Here is a 20,880-nt window from a genome sequence, read left to right on the forward strand (position 1 = left end):
GGAAGTACTCGGTGCTGAAGGGTGCCGTGACGAGCAAAGATGGCTGCGCCCACGTAAAACCGGCAGCAGTGGTTGACCTTTCTTTTTCCTTCTTGTCGCCTGGCCCCTGGGGTGGCAGGCTGGGCGCGAGGACCATGCTGGGTCGGACCCTCCGAGAAGTGAGTGGAAATGGCTGCTGAGGGCCCAGGGAGGTCGGACAGATTCGCGGAGCCCGTGGACTCGGAGTCCAAGGCCCGACCGCGCACCTCTGTCAGCCTCGCCGCCTCCTTCCCTGGAACTGGGTTGGGGACTCGGCCCTGTGGGTCCTCCGGCTGTACTCTCCATACCGGTTCTAGAGTTAGGACCTTAGCAGGGGAGACTTCTGTACCGCGGAGCTATGGGGTGGAAGTGTCCACCGGCTTCTCAGTTACACGTTTGCCGATGCTTATAGAGCGGCTCTGCCAGAGGTGGGGGGTCTTACTGGTCCCCTTCAGTCTCTCTTCTGTCCCCAACACTCATTTGATGCAGTTCTCAGGAGCCCAGCAACTCTGTCCCTGGCAAAAGTCAAACGACTGATTTGCCCCTCCTCCGCCCCCTCGATCTATTCATTCTCGGCGCTCTACCCGCCACTGAGATGCCCGATTGCTTTACCGTTGTCTCCGTTTCCTGGGCGTCACGTTTTAACTCTAGGCTGTATTGGCGAATGTCTTCTGGACGTGTCTAACAAATGTCCCGTAAGCATCTCAGGCACCATTTAACCAGAGTTGGCTTCATCATTGTAGCAGGACCACCTCTTTCCTCTCAAACCTCCATCTTAAAAAAAAAAAAAAAAGCACACCGAAACCTGATTTCTGAATTCTTAATAGTCTTATTGATGGGACAACTGTTATCCTAGTTGCCCTTAGATTCTTCTTCATCTTTAGCATCCGATAAATCACTGACCCCTGTTAATTCTGTCTTGCAATTATGTCTGGAATCTGTCCTCTCGCTTTATCCCTGCTCTTAGGGTTTTAATTCAGGTCTGTGTTTCCTGGCCTCCATCTCTCAACCTTTATATCTGAATGCAGGCGCACTGCTATCAGGATCGCCTCCAGCCCTTGTTAAAACTAAGTCGTGTCCCACTGAGGCAGGGCTGTGTGTGTGGTAAGGCTCAGAGTATATGGTTTAACCAAGGCTCCAGGTGACTCTGCTTCTAAGTAGTGGTTGAGGACTTACCCTGCCTTCTATCTTCACCTGGAAAGTCTTTTCTTCCCACCTGGCAGCCTTTTAGAAAACTGTAAATTATGAGAACTTTTAAAGTCCACAGGCTTAAAAAGTCCCCCCCCAAATAATTATTGTTTTACCATTTTAATTGCATCTGGCCTTTACTGTCAGTGAAGAATCCTATTTGTTCTTTAAAATAACTAAAGAAAACTTGTTTTAAAATGAAATACAACTGAACAAATATGGTCTTTTTCTGTTCTTTTCCGGTTCAGCTCCCCCTTTTATGTGCTACCCCTTCATCAGGTTGTTGAGTGAGGCATTATGAGAAACAGCTTTTACGTCAAGGGGGTAAAAAAAACGTGTAGGGGAACTGACCCAGGGATATACCGGAGGTTGCCCTGGCATGATTGCTTTCATTCAATCACTCCTTTAACAATTACTTATTGATACTGTGTGCAAAACATTTGGTGGTTATTTTCCCAACCCCAAATATATCTTTTGTCCACTCTGTATTTTCTCCACATCATTGTATCATTGCCCCCTATTCTACCAATTAGAGATTAATTTAGTACACATTCTATTTTAAATGTGTAAAGATGCCTGGAAAGACTGAATGATCTGTTCATTAGTTCAATCAAACTTCTCTCCATCACACCCTAGTTGAGATAATCAATTGAAGAAAGGGAAAATTTGCTGGGGAGGAAATTAAGGGGAGGGCTAAAAACTATGGAGTTTTAGGGCAATTTGGAGGACCTAAGTGTAGGCTTAGGGCAACAGAGAAGCCCTGGGAGGAAGCACTAAAAAGAGCTAAAGTGCCAAGTAGGAGATAAAACTCCTATTTGTGAATTTTACCCAGGTACATTCAGGAAGGGGAGGAGTCTTACTTTTACCTTCCTTTTTTGTGGCATGACCCCCATTGTTTCTAGGAGCCAGACACCAGGCTAATATTAATTCTAAAGTTTAATTACATATCCAGTAGGAGTCCAGGAAGGGAACTGCTGGGGTCTCTGCTTAGGAGTCTCACAAGGCTGAAATCAGTGTGTCAGCCAGGGCTATCTGTAGTTTAATTTTACATCGCAGGGTCCTCATTTGTTGTTGGCAAAATCTATTTCCTTGCGGTTTTAGAACTGAGGTCCCCATTTTCTTGCAAACTATGTGGGTAGTAGAGTAAATGGGCTTAAGGGCCTGGAGATGTGGAATAACTAGAATTGAGGTTTGGGAGGTTATAAGATATTGGTAATGATGTAGTCTGGGCTATGACCATGTGAGTTGGTCACTGGGGTGAGGTGAAGGAAAAGTGTGTAGAGTGAGGTCAAGAACTGAGAGGCCGGGTGTCAGGGTACATGACTTGAAGTTCGAATTTGACAAAAATAGCAACGGGAGCCATATTAAAGAAGATTACAGTGAGCTAGCTACTAAAATCTTCAATGAGTGAAAAGGAGTAGTAGAGAGACTTGGTGCAGTACTTACTACACCAGTGAGGGTGGTATAATCACCTCCAAGGCCTGTGCTTCAGATGAGCTCAGGTTTTGAAAGAAGATGGAAGAGAAAGGCATTAAGGACCTAGGAGGATGCCTGCTCGCACATTCCGTTCTCCTTTGGACTCCGGTACATGGTAGGTAGGACCTAAAACAGTAATCCCTTGAGAAAGCTGCAGGAGAAGCAATAGCCTCAAGGAAAAGCCTAGTTTCCAATAGAGGAAAGAAGTGCCAAGGAGAGAGAATTTGTTTTTTAACAAAAAGTTTTATATTTGATTTCATCCTGTATTCAAGATATGACACTTTTAATTTTTTCCCATGAGAGCCGTACTATTTATATCTCATATTCCTTATGCTCAATCCAGTCTAGCTCATTAGCATCTTTGTTTTCATTTCTCTTCTCCAATTCCCTTACTGACTTTCTCAAATCTGGATTTCCTAAAAATGGTCCTAACGAAGATCAGCACACCATTTAAAATGAGTGCTCCTAGGCAATCTCATTTCCTACAACTGTAGCTCCTTCTTATTCTCATACCAGTTGACACGTCAGAAAGCAGTTTACGGGTAGTGGGCATTAGAGGACTTGAGGCAAAGGAGAGAAAGTGGCAGACATAATTTTCCCGTTACAACTTTGCCATGGGGTAGGCCTGCCTATGAAGCTCTCTGTTTCTCTCCTTTTGGTGTTTACTAGTTCTGACTTTTGTACCCAGCCTAATACTTTCTTCTTTCTTTTCACTCCATATTTATAATATTAGAACACAGTGCTATCTTTTTATTTCTCTCTAGCTCCTTTCTTGTAAAGAGTTTATGTTTCATACAAAACATTGAACAGAAATATCTCTTCTTGTTACTAGGTTACTTCCTTTAAGCCAAGCCCAGCTGCCTCTCTCCATCCCTGAATCACTCCCCCAGACTCCCCATGGCAGTTCTTTCCTCCTCTTGTCCATCAGCATTAGGTCCTCCCAGTGACCTATTGCCACAGCTTTCTCATTTAAAACCCTCAGCCCTAAGAATACGACTGCTTTGATGATTTATTCAGCAGCTGAGAGCAGATTATTTGCAAATTTTCCTCCAAATGCAGACTTTTTTTGCTTGATGTATTTAGGACACGTGAAAATACAGTCAACTTAGAGGACAAACTAAGCTCCCACTAGTACAGAAAGAAATGATGAAGGAGCATATGTTAAAAAAACTGCTTCTACCCTTTACTATTTGTGTGACTTTGGACAAATCACTTAACCTTCCTGAGCTTCAGTTTCTTCATCTCTAAAATGGTGTTAATAATATTTAACTTCTGTGGTTGTTTTAAGGGTTAAATGAAGTAATGCATGTAAAGCCAACAACAATGCCTGACTCTTGGTAAATACTCAATAAATGTTCTTCCCCAGCCCCCTTATCTCTGAGCTCCCATCTAATCCAATCCTTTTTGTATTATCTTCCAAACTGGTGTTATCTTTGACTTCTTATTGATTTACTTTACCTGATAAGTATGTAGTTATTACTTCTGTAGGAAGTGTTAAATAATTATCTCTTCACCTCAGGCTGCACTTGCTATCAACATACAGGTTCTGATCACTTGTGGTACAGTTTATTTTATTGCTTTCTTTACCAGTCTTCCTAATGTAGCAAAGACAGGATTTCAGAAAAGCTTGTTTGCTTTTGAATCCATATTTTCTAAGCATTTCTCTCAGTGCATAATGGCTTTTGCTTGAATTCTGCAATAAATCTAAAGATCTATCTAATAAAGATCATTTATTTAGAGCCATGAAGTCCTGTATTGCCTTGTCAAGTTCACTTCTCTTTTCTTTCTCTATGGACTGCCTGTGTTGCTGCTAAGCTACTCTCTGTACACAATTTGCCCTAACCCATGCTTCACCCATGCTGGATCTCTACTTCTACTGGGCACGATGGTTCACCTAAACCATTGCTCTTGTCTCTTCAAGCTTGGCTTAGAAACAGTTACTTAGCTAGGCCTGTGAAAGTGGTGTCCTCCAAACCATCTTCAAGCTGATCAAGGTATTACCCTGATTCACTACACTAAGTGTAGAGTTGATAGGTTCTCTGGGTTTTGCATCCAAGAGATTCCACTCTATCTGCCTGCCTCAGTATAATATTTGAAACTTTTGCAGACTCAGCAAAGGGTTTTTGTACTTATATATTATAGGTTTCTGCGGCACTGAAACAAGGCCAAATTACTCCAACTGAGCTCTGTCAAAAATGTCTCTCCCTTATCGAGAAGACCAAGTTTCTAAATGCTTACATTACTGTATCAGAAGAGGTGGCCTTAAAGCAAGCTGAAGAATCAGAGGAAAGATATAAGAAAGGTAAGTTACTTTGAATTATAGTTAATTGTTATGTCCTTAGAGAAAGAGTTTAATTGGATGTAGCAGTCTCCATGTGGCAAGTGAATCTTTTAACATAAAGCATTCCTTTATTTAAAGGAATTTAAAGAACTTGCCATGAGGTATAATAAAAATGAAGCAATTGGATATATGATGCTTTATACTGTCCAACTGCAATAATTTCTAATATGAATTTTATTTCTGAAGAAGTATCTTCACCTAGAACTAATAGTTCTAGGTAAACAACTAGTATTAATATGCCGTTATATCTTGAATTAGATACATCTATTCTTTTGGCTTTTTATCACAGGTCACCCACTTGGGGATTTAGATGGAATTCCTGTTGCAGTAAAAGACAACTTTAGCACATCTGGCATTGAGACAACGTGTGCATCAAACATGCTGAAAGGTTAAGTCTAACTGATCACAACATTAATAGTTTTATTAAAAATAAGAATTTTTCAGTTTAAATTAGAGATAAGATACTAAAGCACCAAGATACTCTCAGACTAATTATATCTACAAAGGAGATACTTAGGATGGAATTTTACCTTTTCACTATTTGCTCTTTCAGAATGCAAAATTATTCTTTAGAAGTAGGCTAGCTTAGTGGATGAATCTTATTTAGGAAATTTTAGCAATCCTGTTTAGGAAAACTCAATAACTGATCACTGCAAATACACTAAGCAACCTCTAACTCCCACTCATTGATAACATGGTAATAGTATGAAGTGGCTGTCATTACCCCTCTTGAATCTTGAGGATTCATCATCCTCTATTGTCCTGTTATTTTTTATTTTCTGACTTTTCTACCTTACATCACTATACCTTATATGAGTATTGTGGTGCTTAGCTTTATTCTTTACAGTTTAGTAAGTCAAAAAGTAATCATGTTTATCAAAGTGTTTGGATCCTAGGAAGAAAATGAAATGGAAAAAGGTTATTCAGAGTACTACATACTAAAAGTAATATTCTGAGGTATGTGCCTAGGTTCCTATGATAGGTAGACTGTTGTTCCTTGTTTTGGAATATACATTAGATAGAAAAAATTTTAATTAACAATAAAAATCTATTTCTGACTGGAAATGGATAAAAGTTACTGTGATATAGCATCATCCTAGAAGAAAAATTCAAGTTCAGAAAACAAAAATATGATTTTGTGATTAAAATCAAATAAATTGGTTACACCTCTGTCATTCAATATTATGCAGTGCTGTTACAGTCAAAGTTTTTAGATTATAAAAATAGTGAATATAGACTGTCTTTGGAAAACACAGTAGTTAGCAGTAGAAAAAACTAGCTAACTTTTGAAAGAAAGTACAATCTACTAGTCAAATTAAGAATAATTAACACATGTCAATATGAATTGCTTAATTGCAGTTTAAAATATTGTTTCTTCAATATGATATATGTGTTCACTGTTTTCTTTCCTATAATAAAAATAACTGAATTTTTTTCAGGTTATGTACCACCTTATAATGCCACAGTAGTTCAGAAGCTGTTGGATCAGGGAGCTCTACTAATGGGAAAAACAAACTTAGATGAGTTTGCTATGGGGTAAGTAAAATTGAAATGCTCTTCTCTTGTATTCTTCCATCTGTCTTTAATTTCATTATGTAGTTTCCTAAAAGTAGTCAGGTAATTCTGTGAGGACTGTCATGCCAGGTTCTCAGTTCCCTCTGTGAGATTATGTTCTACTCTCTAATAGGTATATGGTTGTATCTCATTTTGGTTTTAGTTTGCATTTCCCTGACAACTGATAATGTTAAACATTATGTGTTTTGCTGCCCGTATATCTTCTTTGATGAAAACTCTATTCAAATCTTTTGCCCTCCACCCCGTTTTTTAAAATTGGGTTGTTTGTCTTATTAAGTTGTAAGAGTTCTTATATATATTCTGGATTCCAGTCCATTATCATACAGGTGACTTGCAAATATTTCCTCCAAATCTTTGGCTTATCTTTTCATTGTCTTGGTACTTAGTAAATCCATGGAGTAAACTTGAACATAGGTTATAAGGACATTGCCTTGAAGCGCTGATCAAAATGAATATCTTCAATGAGGATGAAGTGAACATCGTGTACCTCCAGATGTGATTCCCTGAAAGAAACACACCATCAGCTATGCAATTTTCCAGCTGAGAATGTATAAACTAAAGTAATAACAAGGAAACAAAAGACATCTGAACTGAGAAATATTCTACTGAATGTCAATATCAAAAAACTACAGAAGGCTTTGAAAATGTTCCAGATTAAAAGAGGCTAAAGTACATAAAACCTAAAACTTATAGAAAAAAATGTAGGAGAAAATCTTTGTGACCTTGAGTTAGGCAAAGATTTCTTAGGACACAAAGAACAATTTGTAAAATAAAAAAATTGATAGATTGGACTTCATTAAAATTAGTAACTTCTGGACTTTGAAATGGCTGTTTTAAAAATGAACAAACAAAAACTACAGACTGAGAGAAAATATTTGCAACACATGTATCTGAGAAAGAACTGACATCCAGTATATAGGGTGTCCCCCCAAAATATATACACACTTTAATATATGATAGCTCAGTTTTGAAGATGAAATGTATTTTAATAAACACTGCCTTTATAATTAGTCAAAGTGTGTGTATACATATTTTGGAGACAGCCTATGTATAGAACCTTTCCCAACATGATAACGAGAAAACAACTCAGTTTTTCTTTTAATAGGTAAAAGATATAAGCAGACATTTAATTAAAGAATATTTACAGTTGGCAAATAAACACATAAAAAATGCCCTTAGTCTTGGGAAATATATACTGAATACATACTAAAGTATTTAAGAGTAAAGGGCCATGGCAATATAATTTACCCTTAAATGGTTCAGAAAAAAAAAAAAGTGTGTATGTACATACATACACACAGAACACTCAAATGATAAATGAGGCAAGATGTTAACAGTAGGTGAATCTGGCTAAAAGGTATAAAGTACTTTTCATGCTTTTTTATTTTTGTAATTTTTCTGTAAGACTGAAATTATTTCAAAATTTAAAAAGTAAGTTATTAGCATTCCACTTACAATGCTTTTCTTAAAACTTCTGATTAATAGAGGGATTCCTTCAAAAGACTTCTTATTAACTGTTTGAATGTTTGTGACACTCTTCAACTGGAAGACCTTAGTTTACAAGAGAAATCATCTTAAACTGAATTAGATGATCAATTGGAATAAAAATCTTTGTTTCTTAGCAGACTAGTTTTCTCTACTTTCTATCACAAATGCTCTTTCCATCCTTCACCTCCGCAACCATCTAATTAAAGAAAGCTACATCTAAGCAGGTTTCCTACCTTTTCCAATTCAGTTTACAGTGGATTATATACAGTGTCAGAAGCAAATAATCAGAAGATGAAATTTTCACATAAAATGAAAATTTTAAGCACCTTTCTTCATCTCAGATCTGGGAGCACAGATAGTGTATTTGGACCAGTTAAAAACCCCTGGAGTTATTCAGAACAGTACAGAGAAAAGAGGAAGTGGAAGCCCCATGGTGAGCACAAGGATTCAAATTGGCTTATAACTGGAGGAAGCTCAGGAGGGAGTGCAGCAGCCGTAGCAGCGTTCACGTGCTTTGCGTAAGTTGTTTTTTCCATCTGTACTTTAAAACCCAACCTAATACCAGTAGTCATAAAATATAGGCAAAATCCAACAGTAGAGAAGTTCATACTTTGGTATTTTTATTTCTTCTTAGTGAGCTATTTGTGTTCAGTGGTGTATCAAAATTATGTCTTATAAATACACTCAGATAACTTTAAATGTTATCTTAAAGTTAAATGTATAAATTAACTTTAAGATAACGTTTAAAGTCTTCCTCTATAGTACCTGATTCTCTTAAAAACATGATTTTATGGATCTTGCAGAATAAGCCAGTTAGCATAAATGGACTTTATTGAATTTCATTTTTTAAATATTTTATTTGGGTGTCTGCTTACTGATTGTATAGATATTTAAGGACTAACTAACATACCATGGCTTTAGCTGAATACTGCTGAGCTAAATTGTTAGCTATGGTTTATCCTTCAGCTAATTCTGACTTTTGCCCAAAACAAAAAGAAAGAAAAAAAGTGCTCCTAGTATGTATCAATAGAATATTTAATATAGTGTTTTTATCAATCAGCAACTAAAAATGTATATCAGCAAGTAAAAGTTTTTCAAGTTTGTAGGGAGTTGATTTGCTTACCTGTCATACTTCGTATTTGGAAAGTATCATTCATGCTTTATGTTTTAGTTCCCATTTGTAAAGCATTTCCTAACCACCTAAAGAAGAGTAAATAGATAGTGCTGTTATTATAGTTATCTCTCCTTAATTATCCACTGAAACTAAGCCCTTTCAGAAGCATTGTGAACAATAAATTATTTATATTCTTTACAGCTATGGAGATTTAGACTCTACAGATTTTTTTTTTTAGTTTCCCTGAAATATTGTTAACAAGCAAAACCATTTCATTTTATCTCTGTGAAATTTGATAGCACTGCATTAATATTAATGAGAGTTCTGATAAGTTAGAACTGCCAGATTAGGTGCTCTTTCCTATCCTCATCACCCCACTTAGTGTTCATCTTTCCGAATGAGCTTTGAGAAGATGGCGTTTTGACATGTAATTCGTATGGAAATGTACGTTTTACTTTACATAGCTGTCAGTGAATCCTAATAAGAAAATGTATCCTTTTAGAAATTGTGAAAGCAACAGTCTGATCTTGTGGCTCAAATGGACTGGGTAAGAAAGGCAATCTAATTTGCATTTTCTGTAGAACACATGGGCCATGTGACTGGTAGGAGCCTTGTTCAGTCCAAAGTTTTACTCTGGGTGTAGTCAAGAGAAGCACAGACCCAAAGTAACTCCAAATTGAATGGGTCCCAAACTATCAAGTGTTCTGCTTTGTCATCCTCCCCCTCACTTTGATTCATTCTTTCTATAATAATTTTAAAAATGAGACGATTCTTAGAATACTGTGCACCACTAAAAGGAATGAGCTAGACCACTAGTGACATGGAAAGATATCCAAGGTATACTGTTAAGTAGAAAACAAGTTGCAAAATAGCATGTATAGTATGACCTTAGTTTTTATTAAAATTAGTAATTATATATGTGTGTACAGGGAGGGGCAAAAGTAGGTTTACAGTTGTGAGTACTCAAAGCAGAGTTTATCCTTGTATTATTTATTAATTATTGTATTTCCACATGAACAACTATAAACCTATTTTGCCCCACCCTATATGTTATTTGCGTGGAAGTGTCTGGATGAATGTATATTAAAACTGATAACTAGATTTTTATGGGGGTAGTAATTATAAAAAATTTTATTTTTTACATTACACTTATTAATAGAATATTTTAGCTTTTGCAGCAGGCATGCACACTTTTGTAATCAGAGAAACTTTTTTTCTGAAACAGTTTTTAAAATGTTTTTAATTTTTAATTGTAAAATATACACAACATAAAATTTACTATCTTAACCATTGTTTTTAATATGTTTTTATTGATTTCAGAGAGAGGAAGGGAGAGAGAGAGAGAGAGAGAGAGAGAGAGACATTGCTGATGAGAGGGCATCATTGCTCAGCTGCCTCCTACATGCCCCCCACTGGGGATTGAGCCCACAACCCCGGGCATGTGCCCTGACCGGGAATCAAACCTCGATCTCCTGGATCATAGGTCGATGCTCAACCACTAAGCCACGCCAGCCAGGCTCATCTTAACCATTTTTAAGTGTAAGTTCAGTAGTGTTAAATACATTCACATTGCTGTGCAACCAATCTTCAAAACTTTTTCATTTGCAAAACTGAAACTCTCTACCCATTAAACAACAGCTTTCCGTTTGCCTGTCCCCCAGCCTCTGGCAACCACTCTTCTACTTTCTGTCTCTATGAATTTTACTACTCTAGGTATTTCATGTAAATGAAATTATGCAGTTTTTGTGATTGACTTATTTCACCTAGCATAATGTCCTCAAGGTTAGTTTTTGTGGGGGTTTTTTGTTTGTTTTTTAATAAAAGCATATACTCCGAGTTTTGGGCAAAACAATGAATAGACACTTCATAGTTGGGTAATACAAATACAAATAAATGTGAAAAATTATTTTAAAATACACATTAACAAAGCTTTTTGGTTATTAGTTTAACCATATTTTAAGAACTGCTAGCACTCAGTGAAACAATGAAACATTAAACACAATGTGATTCACTGCAGTTGGGACTATAAATTGACATAACCTTTCTGATGAGTAATTTGACCGTATGTATTAAGAACTTATAATAACAGGCAGATTCTTTGGCCCATTAACTCTACTTCTTAGAAGCTAACTTAAAAAATAATCAGACATATGAGCCAAGATTTATGTTTAAAGGTATTTGTTATGAAGTAATTAATTATGCAATTATTATTCTAGTTGGCAACAACATAATGTTTAAATAAATTAAAATACATTTCTATTCATGATTATAAATGTGGTAGAGAAGGGCTGTATCTGACTTTCTGGGAAGGGTGTGTTCAGTTGGTAAAAGCATACTGTAAAATTGCCATTTAAGGGAGGTATAAGATTTGTATGTATATTGATAAAATGTACTTTAAAATATTGGAAATTGCCAACTGATATGATAGAATATTTTAAATTTTCAGTAATTTTAAAGATATAACAAAAGGCTCATGATAAGCAAAAAAGAGATGGAAACATGATTATAGAACGACCTGAACTATGAAAGAGAAATGCATTTTTAAAAAGTTAATATGGCAAATGTTAACACTGTTTGCCAAATGTTAACACTGTTTGCCTCAGGATGGTTACCGCTTACCCTTTTCTATATTTTAAGAATTCTCTGAGATGAGCATGCTTTACTTTTATATAATCAGGGGGAAATACAGTTTTTAAATGTGCATTTAAAAAGGTAGATTTCAGATGTAATTACATATATGTCAGTCTTCTAAAGAGAATTCCATTTAAATTCCAGGGCTTTAGGATCAGATACAGGAGGATCAACCAGGAATCCAGCTGCCCACTGTGGGGTTGTTGGTTTAAAACCAAGCTATGGCTTGGTTTCTCGTCACGGTCTCATTCCCCTGGTGAATTCAATGGATGTGACAGGAATCTTAACCAGATGCGTGGATGATGCAGCAACTGTGTTGGGTAGTTATATAATTCCATATAGTTTCAAAATATTACAGTTTCACCGTAAAACAATGTCACTCCCAAGTATTTTTCTTTACAGGTGTACTGGCGGGGCATGATTGCAAAGATTCTACCACAGTACAAGATCCTGTTAAACCATTTGTGCTTCCCAGTTTGACAGATGTGAGCAAACTATGTATAGGAATTCCAAAGGTAACTCTTCCCTTTCATTACTTTACAGAAATACTGTCAAGTCAAACACAGAGCACAGATTTGGGAAACAGACTGCTTGGGTTTGAATCCTTGCTCTGCCGCTTTTATTAGCTATGTGACCTGGGCATGTGCCTTAATCTGTCTAAGCTCAATTTCCCTATTTGTGAAATGGGGATAATAACAGTGTTGATTTCAGAGAGTGATGAGGTTTGAATTAGATAACCATCATGGGGATGTAATGTAGAGCATGGTGACTATAGTTAATAATACTCTATTGCATATTTGAAAGTTGCTTAAGAGGGTAGATCTTAAAAGTTCTCATCACAAGAAAAAAAACTGTATAGTTAAAGATGTTAACTAGATTTACTGTGGTGATCATTTCTTAATACATACAAATATTGAATCATGTACACCTGAAATTAATATAATATGTTGTATGTCAATTACACCTCAATAAAAATAATTAGGTGATCATGTTAAGCAAGGGCTATAAAATTTTTCTGTAAAGTGTCAATTAGGTAAATGTTTTAGGCTTTGTGGGCCATGCAGTCTTTATCATAACTACTTAGCTCTGCCACTGTATTGTGAAAGCAGCCATAGACTGTGTGTAATCAAGAGTATGGTTGTGTTCTAATAAACCTTTATTTTCCAAAATAGCTGGCAAGTCATATGGCCCACAGATGGGCAATAGTTTCTTAATCCCTGATGTAAAGGACAGAGCCCAAGATATGCTTTGCATAGTAAAGGATCAATAACGTTGCCAACATTACTATTAGTAGTAGTATTACTACTGCACTTATTACAATACCAATTGAGTATTCGTACATGAAAGTAAATATATTAAATTACTGACCTTTAATTTTTCTTTTTAATTTTGAGCTTAGCAATAATTTTTATTTTTTAATCCTCACCCAAGGATATGTTTATTGATTTTAGAGAGAAAGGAAGGGAGAGAGAGAGAAAGAAACATCAATGTGAGAGAGAAACATCAATTGGTTGCCTCCTGACTCAGGATCTAACCCGCAACCTAGATATGTGCCCTTTCCGGGAATCAAACCAGTAATCTTTTTGGTGTACAGGATGACACTCAAAAGCAACTGAACCACCCAGCCAGGGCACCGATACTTTTTTGGGTAATTTTTGTTGTGGGAGACTGTCCTATGCATTGTAAGATGTTTAGCAGCATCACTGCCTCTGCCCCTAGAGGTAACACCCCCACTATACCACAATCCCACAACCAAAAATGTTACAGACACTACCAATGACCCCTGGTTGAAAGGAAGAAGATAAAATTGTCCCCAGTTGAGACCACTGCTGTAGAGAAATTTTACTTTCTTTAAAATCTTCAATTAAAGTAACAGCTGTGCCTTCTTTTAAGGATTTAGAGAGAGCACAGGTTATAGAAACAGACCTAGTTTAGAATCCTAGATCCTATATTTAGCTGCTATATAATATTAGTAAAGTTACTTAACTTCTCTAGTCTCTATATTTTTTATTAATAAAATGAAAGATAATACCTACATCATGGGATTGTTAAAAGCATTAAAGTATAAAACCTTTGGAAAGCATCCAGCAGAGTACCTGATATATAATGAACATTTAACAAATATAAGTTCTCCAACCAAATCGCTAATCTTTAATATTGTTAATCCAGCTCATATCTAGTACTGAGCTTGTCATACCATGAACACTCTTAAATTAGTTCAATCTTTGTGGCTACCTACTAGCAGTTTAATCAAATTTTCTAATCTATTGCCAAAGGTCCTAGAGTATAAAGTTTTATAAATCATCTATACAGATGTTCTAATTTCTGTTCTTTAACTTTTTTCCAATAAGGAATATCTTGTACCAGACTTATCAAATGAAGTACAATCTCTTTGGTCCAAAGCTGCAAACCTCTTTGAGTCTGAGGGGGCCAAAGTAATGGAAGTGTCCCTGCCCCACACCAGTTATTCAGTCGTCTGCTACCAAGTATTGTGTACGTCAGAAGTAGCATCGAACATGGCAAGATTTGACGGGCTAGAATATGGTAAGATGGCTGTGCTTTGTGTTTTTAAGGTAGTTGTCTCAACATTGGAAAAGGTTTACTTATTAGTGGCTTAAAAAAAATTATTGCCCAAGATAATGTTAATAATTTAGAGAAGTAAATCAGTGAATCCTTTGTCATTTTAGCATTATACTTACACTATTCATCATTAATATCTCTGTGTGTTCGGTTCACCTTTCTGAGCTTAACACCTTGAAGGGACAGTATCTTATCTTTGTATTCTCAGTTCATCTAATGTAGTGCTTAGCACATAGTAGATGCTCAGTAAACATTTGAATGCATGGATGAACAAACAAATGAGGGAGAAACAAATGATGTTTCCCTCTTGGTTATTTTCTTCTCTCTCCTTGATTCCTGACTGGTCAGTCAGTCACAAGGCAAATAAGAGGAACCATTAAGGACAATCTCCCACAATTTTAGTATTGGTCACAAATGTAAATTTAGGTCTGCCTTTCAGCCACAACTCTACTTCCTTTTCAAGTAATGTTTATCTCTTTTTGTTTTCAGGTCACAGATGTGACATTAATGTGTCTACCGAAGCCATGTATGCTGCAACCAGACGAGAAGGCTTTAACGATGTGGTGAGAGGGAGAATTCTCTCAGGAAACTTTTTCTTATTAAAAGAGTAAGATAATTGGTTTAGGAATTTTCTCCATTCTTAAAAACTCAACAGTAAGGTAGTAAGTAGCAGGTCTTATAAGTTGAGATAATTTGCTAAAGAAGCAAAATCCTTAAGACTTGAATTAGAAATCCTAATTAAAGGCCTATGGTTATTTTATAGTAATTTTGGTTCCTGTTAAGAAACAAAAAAATTCATGTTCTAGTTAAATAATTAGTACAAACTAAATAGTAAACCCTGAAGGATTTTGGACTCATTAAGTGTTCCCTGACTGTTATTGCCACGTTGGCTTATTGCTATTAGAGCCTTAGGTAGGAAGTTACATTGATGTCTCTTGAAAAATCTAGTGAATCAGCTTAGTTTTCCCTTCCATTATGTACCCGTTTGCTCCAAGAGAGAATTCTGAATTATTATAACTCCTGCCTAGATTGTCTTCAATATATGTTTATTGACCATCTTGTGAAGACGTTATTCTAAATGAAATAAGAAAAAGACAAATACTGTATGATCTCACTAGCATGTGGAATCTTTTTAAAAAGCCAAACTCATAGAAAGAGAGTAGAATGGTAGTTGCTGGGGGCTGGGGGAAATTGGGAGATGTTGGTCAAAGGGTACAAACTTCCAGTGATAAGATGAATAAGTTCTGGGGATCTAATGTACAGCATAGTTAATATAGTTAACAATACTGTATTGTATGCTTGAAAGTTGCTGAGGGAGTAGATCTTAAATGTTCTCACCAATCTCTAGTGATCCCTTGAGCTCTGTGTGCTCCTTTCTCCTGTCCGTTACTTTGCTCTGGCAAATTGTGGCTGTGTGCCTCCCTGAACTTCCCATCGTGTGCTCCATCACTGAAAGCCCCTTCCCCCACTCTTAAACTCTGTTTAGGGTCCTCCTCTCTGGGCTCAGGCCTGAAAACTGCCTGCAGCCATTACTCTAGGGAAATCAAAGGGCTTTTCACTCATTTGCTTCTGTTCTCTCAGAGCCCCCTCTTCTGAGTTCCCTCTTCCCAAAACCTGGTGTCTAAGGTCTGAAAATGGTGGTTTCCTTTTGTCTCATTTTCTAGTTGTTTAATATGGCAGGATAAGTCCCATCTCTCTTACCACATCATTGATGGAAGCAGAAGCTCTGCTTCTGAACCACATTTAAAGGAGGAAGAAAATTAATAGAAAACAGAAGTATTTGTTCATTTATAAAATTTAGGTTTGGGGAATGCTGTTAATACATTATTTAAGCCATCAGTTGTCATTGTGTAAGTTACAGGTGATGCCTGCATTCATCTCTGTGGACTCTGTGGTCAAATGATAAGAAAGACATCTGATATTTCTATAGCATTCTTTTAGGATAAAACAGATTTCACATTTTTATCTCATTGTATTTGGTCTGCAGTAAGACTGGAGTTGTGATATCCGTTTTTACAGGTGAGGAAACTGAAGTTAAAATAGTTAGTATTTTTGCCAGCCTTCATTAGTAGCTTCAGAGGGATTTAAAGATTATTTTTTTTCCCTTTTGAAAAAATTGAAAAGTATTATAATGAATACTCATAGGCCCTTTGCCTGGATTCACCCTTGTTAACATTTCTTTCCATTATGGACTTATAGTAAACTTCTATGTCTGACTAATTCCTTAATCTTTTAAGTAAAGTAAGCACCTTTCCTTGAATTGCACATTTCCATCCTGGGCTGGGCCTATCCATAAAATACCAAATTGCAAATACAGTATACTTTCCCCAATATCTGTTTCCAGAGCCTGTTTTCTAGTGTCTAATTCTGATGGCATATTAGAATTTTGCAAAACTTCAGCATCCTACTCATTAGTTATCCTCATACTATTGATGAAATAAGACATTATAATAGAAAGAGGATTGGAATGAGCCTCCAGGGACCCATTGCTAGTCCTTCTTCTTCCACTGCCAATCTCTGTAACCTTTGCAAATTCATTTAATTACTATACTTGATTTTCCTCACCTGAAAATGAACATTCTGGTTTAATGGTGTCCCTGGAAGTGTTAATATTTTGTGATTATATATGCAGAATTGCATCGAGTAGTGGATTCTGATTGATTAAATTTCAGACTGACAGACTTTTTAAATGACATCACAGTTGAACAAAATTCATTTTTATGTGTTGTTAGGAATCTTTGTGGTGCCTGCTCATAAAAACCAAGAATCCAGTGATTCTTTAACAAGCCTTATGTATGAGAATTGTTCAAAAAAATAACAAAAAGCCCTTGAAATTAAAATATCTATTTTCCCCCCCAGAAACTATGAGAATTATTTCGTCAAAGCACAGAAAGTGAGACGACTCATTGCTAATGATTTTGTGAATGTTTTTAACTCTGGAGTGGATGTCTTGCTAACTCCCACCACCTTGAGTGAGGCAGTACCGTATGTGGAGTTCATCAAGGAAGACAACAGAACTCGAAGTGCCCAAGGTGATATTTTTACACAGGCTGTAAATATGGCAGGTGAGGATTCTCAAGAATGTTCTGTATTTCTTTACATTTTTATGTAGGCACCCTGGTCTTCAACTTAGGTTCTAGCTAGATTGTTTCCTAAAGGCAATTGCTAGTCCTTCTGGAATGATTAGAAAAGTGTGTGGGGTGAATACAAGTATTCACCCCACACACATACACATATTAAGAATCAGTCCACTGAATAGCATATTTTTAAACTTATATTTAAAAATGTTCAAACCTACAGAAAAGTTGAAAAGTAGTATAATGAATACTCATATGCCCTTCGCCTGGATTCACCCTTGTTAACATTTTGCCTCTTTTGTTTTCTCCTTTCTTTCTTTCTCTCTAGCTCTCTCTCTTTCTACACACACCTTTATCGTGAGTCTTCTAAGAATAAAGACATTCTCCTATATAACTACAATTCCATTATCATACCTAAGAAGACTAACATAAATACAATAATTTGCCAAATACAGTCCATATTTAAATATTTATATTTTAAATTTAAATAATTAAATTTTCTAAAATAATAAATTTAAATTATCAATTGCATCAAAAATGTCTTTTATAAGTTGTTTTTCCCCTAATATGTACATTCGTTTATGATGTCTTTTTAAATCCCCCCAGTTCTCTTTGTGTTTTTAGAACCACATCAGTCTGTATCATAATTTTTATTACAGTCATCAAACATAATGTAGAACACTCAAAAGGAGGTGGAAAGTCCATTGTACTTACCTGTGCTTTTGCTTACTGTGTTTATTTTTCCCTGATATATCAAGGTTCTTTGTTTTATCATATCCTTTCCATTTAGAGAAATTCCTTTAGCCTTTCCTTTAGGGTACATCTGATGGCAACTAATTCTCCTCGCTTTCTTTCCTTTCATTTTTAAAGATTATTTTTGCTATAAATAGGATTCTATTTTGACAGTTCTTTTCTTTAGCACTTAAAAAATGTTGTGCTGCTTTCTTCTAGCCTGCTTATTTCTGATAAGAAATCCCCTACTTTTAACATTTTTGTTTTAAGTGACATTGACTTTTTTGAAGAGTCTAATTCACTTGTCCTGTAGGATGTCCCCTCCATAATTTGGAATGTCAGATTGCTTCCTTGAGATTGGGTTGAGTTAAACATTTTTGGCAGAAATACTACGTATTATTCATGTCAGGAAAGAGTTAACATTAGTTTGCTCCACTTTTGGAAGATAAATTGAACCCTTGGTTAAGGAAGTAACTGCAGATGTTTTCCTTGTAAAGTTACATTTTCCTTTTTATCAGTTATAAGCATTTGGTGAGGTGATACTTTGAGACCATGTGAATATTCTATTCCCCAATAAACGTGAACCTAGTTTTAGCATCCATTGATGCTCCTTGCCTGAATTGATACCTAGAGAATTACAAAATACTGACTTTTCTACTAGAGCATTCCATCTGTATATATTAATTAGCAGTCTTCTCTAAATAGCTTTCCTTTTTTTAAAATTCAATGTATTATAAGCAATTACTATCATTATTGTGTTTGCTGCTCAAATTGTCCCAGATTTAGTCAACAGGAGCCCCTTCAAATTGCACGTATCCTTCAGACCTGTCCCATTAATTTTTGGAAACTTTCTTATTTTATGGCATAACAAGATATCCCAAGATTTTATAAAGTGGTACCTTGGTTTTCGAACATCTCCGTTGACTAACATCTCAGATTACGTATGCCATAAACCTAGAAGTAAATGCTTTGGTTTTTGAACACGCCTCGCAAGTCGAACGTGCCACATGGCTTCCACTGAGTGCAAGATCCTGAGGCCTAGCTGTCGGCTATTGATCCCTTGGTTTTGGAACGTTTCAGAACTTGAATGGTCTTCTAGAATGGATCACGTTCTAAAACCGAGGTACCACTGTACTTTCTCTGCCCCAAACCTGGAATGAAAACTACCCTGAGCTACTATTTCTTATTTAACAAATTGGGAAAATTTACAAGCTCAACAGTATATTCTCTTAGCAAGACTGTAGGAAAAAAGCACTCATTTTGCTGATAGGAGTTCAAATCTTTTTTGGAGGGCAATTTGGCATTATCTAATTACATATTTATTTATCCTTTGGTGAAGCAATCCTCTTTGAGAAACTTTCAGGAATACCAAGAGACGTGTACAAGGTAATTCACTAGGGCATAGTGTGAAAAAGCTAAGTACTGAATACAACCTAAATGCTGAACCATAGAAGAATGGTTGAATAAATTACAGTAAACCTGCACAATGGGATATGTGCGGCTATAAGAAAGAATGAAGATGTTCCCGATAACAGTGATTTTCAACATACAGTGGTACCTCGGTTTTCAAATGTAATTCGTTCCAGAAGACTGTTCGAGTTCTGAAATGTTCGAAAACCAAGGCATTGTTAAGTGAACAAAGGAAGGTACAAAAGCATGTATATCATATAATTTTCGTTATTTTTTTAAACCTTATCCTGTCATGGACCTACTAGCATTGGAAAATGGAAGAGATCTTTGCTGCTTTGGATGGAGAGTTAATCAACTAATAGGTTTCTTCTTTTACTCAGGATTGCCAGCAGTGACTGTCCCTGTGGCCCTCTCCAACCAAGGGTTGCCAATAGGACTACAATTTATTGGACGTGCATTTTGTGACCAGCAGCTTCTTACAATTGCCAAATGGTTTGAAAAACAAGTACAATTTCCTGTTATTCAACTTCAAGAAATAATGGATGATTTTTCATCAATCTTTGAAAATAAAAAGTTAGCTTCTGTTTCTCTAAAACAGGAGTGACAAGTATATCAGACAAATTAAAATGACTTAAAGATTTTATATTCTAGAAAAGTCTAATGATCTTGCTAAGCTCTTGCAATTTGGTTCATTGTCAACATAACCATTCCTTGGAATCACTGTTTAAAATACTTGTGATATAGGTAATTATAATCTGCCATCATTTATTAAGCATCTGCTAAGTGCAAAGTACAGGATTTCTACTGTAATACAAGACACGTGTTCCTGAAAAATGATGCATTTTGCAAAAATGTTCATTAAAAAGAACAGAGCTTATTTACTTTATTAGGTATATTAATGTTGAATAACTATGTTGTACACCTGAAACTAATATAGTATTGTATATTAACTATATTTTAATTTTAATGAAAGGAAAAAGAAAAACAGCTTACAGTAAAAATAATAATAAACTTTTAAAACTTATACATCTTTGTAACCAAAATGTTAACAAAAACAATAATTGAGGCCTCCAGAGGTCATCTGGACAACCAGGCAAACAGGCAACTAACTCAACATGTGAGGGAGACTGTCTCAGGGGATGTTGCAAAATGCACAAAAACAATAAAATGGGAATATTTGCCTTTGCCGAGCAAAGCAGATGTAAGAGGAGCTTTGATCACAGGAGGAAGTGCAACCTGCTGGGGCCCAG

At 36.1% G+C, this 20,880-nt stretch overlaps 1 protein-coding gene across 3 annotated transcripts; it reads left to right on the forward strand.

Moving 5' to 3' along the window:
• Nucleotides 1–16: 16 nt before the first annotated feature.
• Nucleotides 17–20,516, forward strand: QRSL1 (glutaminyl-tRNA amidotransferase subunit QRSL1). 3 transcript variants are annotated; one of them, XM_081141001.1, is made up of 11 exons: nt 17–158; nt 4,825–4,984; nt 5,313–5,411; nt 6,463–6,559; nt 8,428–8,604; nt 11,976–12,151; nt 12,234–12,346; nt 14,183–14,375; nt 14,901–15,018; nt 17,271–17,476; nt 20,011–20,516. In XM_081141001.1, the coding sequence occupies exons 1-11, from the start codon at nt 135–137 to the stop codon at nt 20,232–20,234; spliced, it is 1,587 nt and encodes a 528-aa protein (XP_080997127.1). In that variant the 5' UTR covers nt 17–134; the 3' UTR covers nt 20,235–20,516. The 3 variants fall into 3 exon arrangements, with proteins under 3 accessions (XP_080997127.1, XP_080997129.1, XP_080997128.1); XM_081141002.1 differs by lacking the exon at nt 17–158 and adding an exon at nt 2,739–2,797; XM_081141003.1 differs by lacking the exon at nt 8,428–8,604.
• The last annotated feature ends 364 nt before the right edge of the window (nt 20,517–20,880 follow it).

Source organism: Miniopterus schreibersii (genome assembly GCF_964146895.1).
Source record: "Miniopterus schreibersii genome assembly, chromosome: 6".
Lineage (NCBI taxonomy): Eukaryota > Metazoa > Chordata > Mammalia > Chiroptera > Miniopteridae > Miniopterus > Miniopterus schreibersii.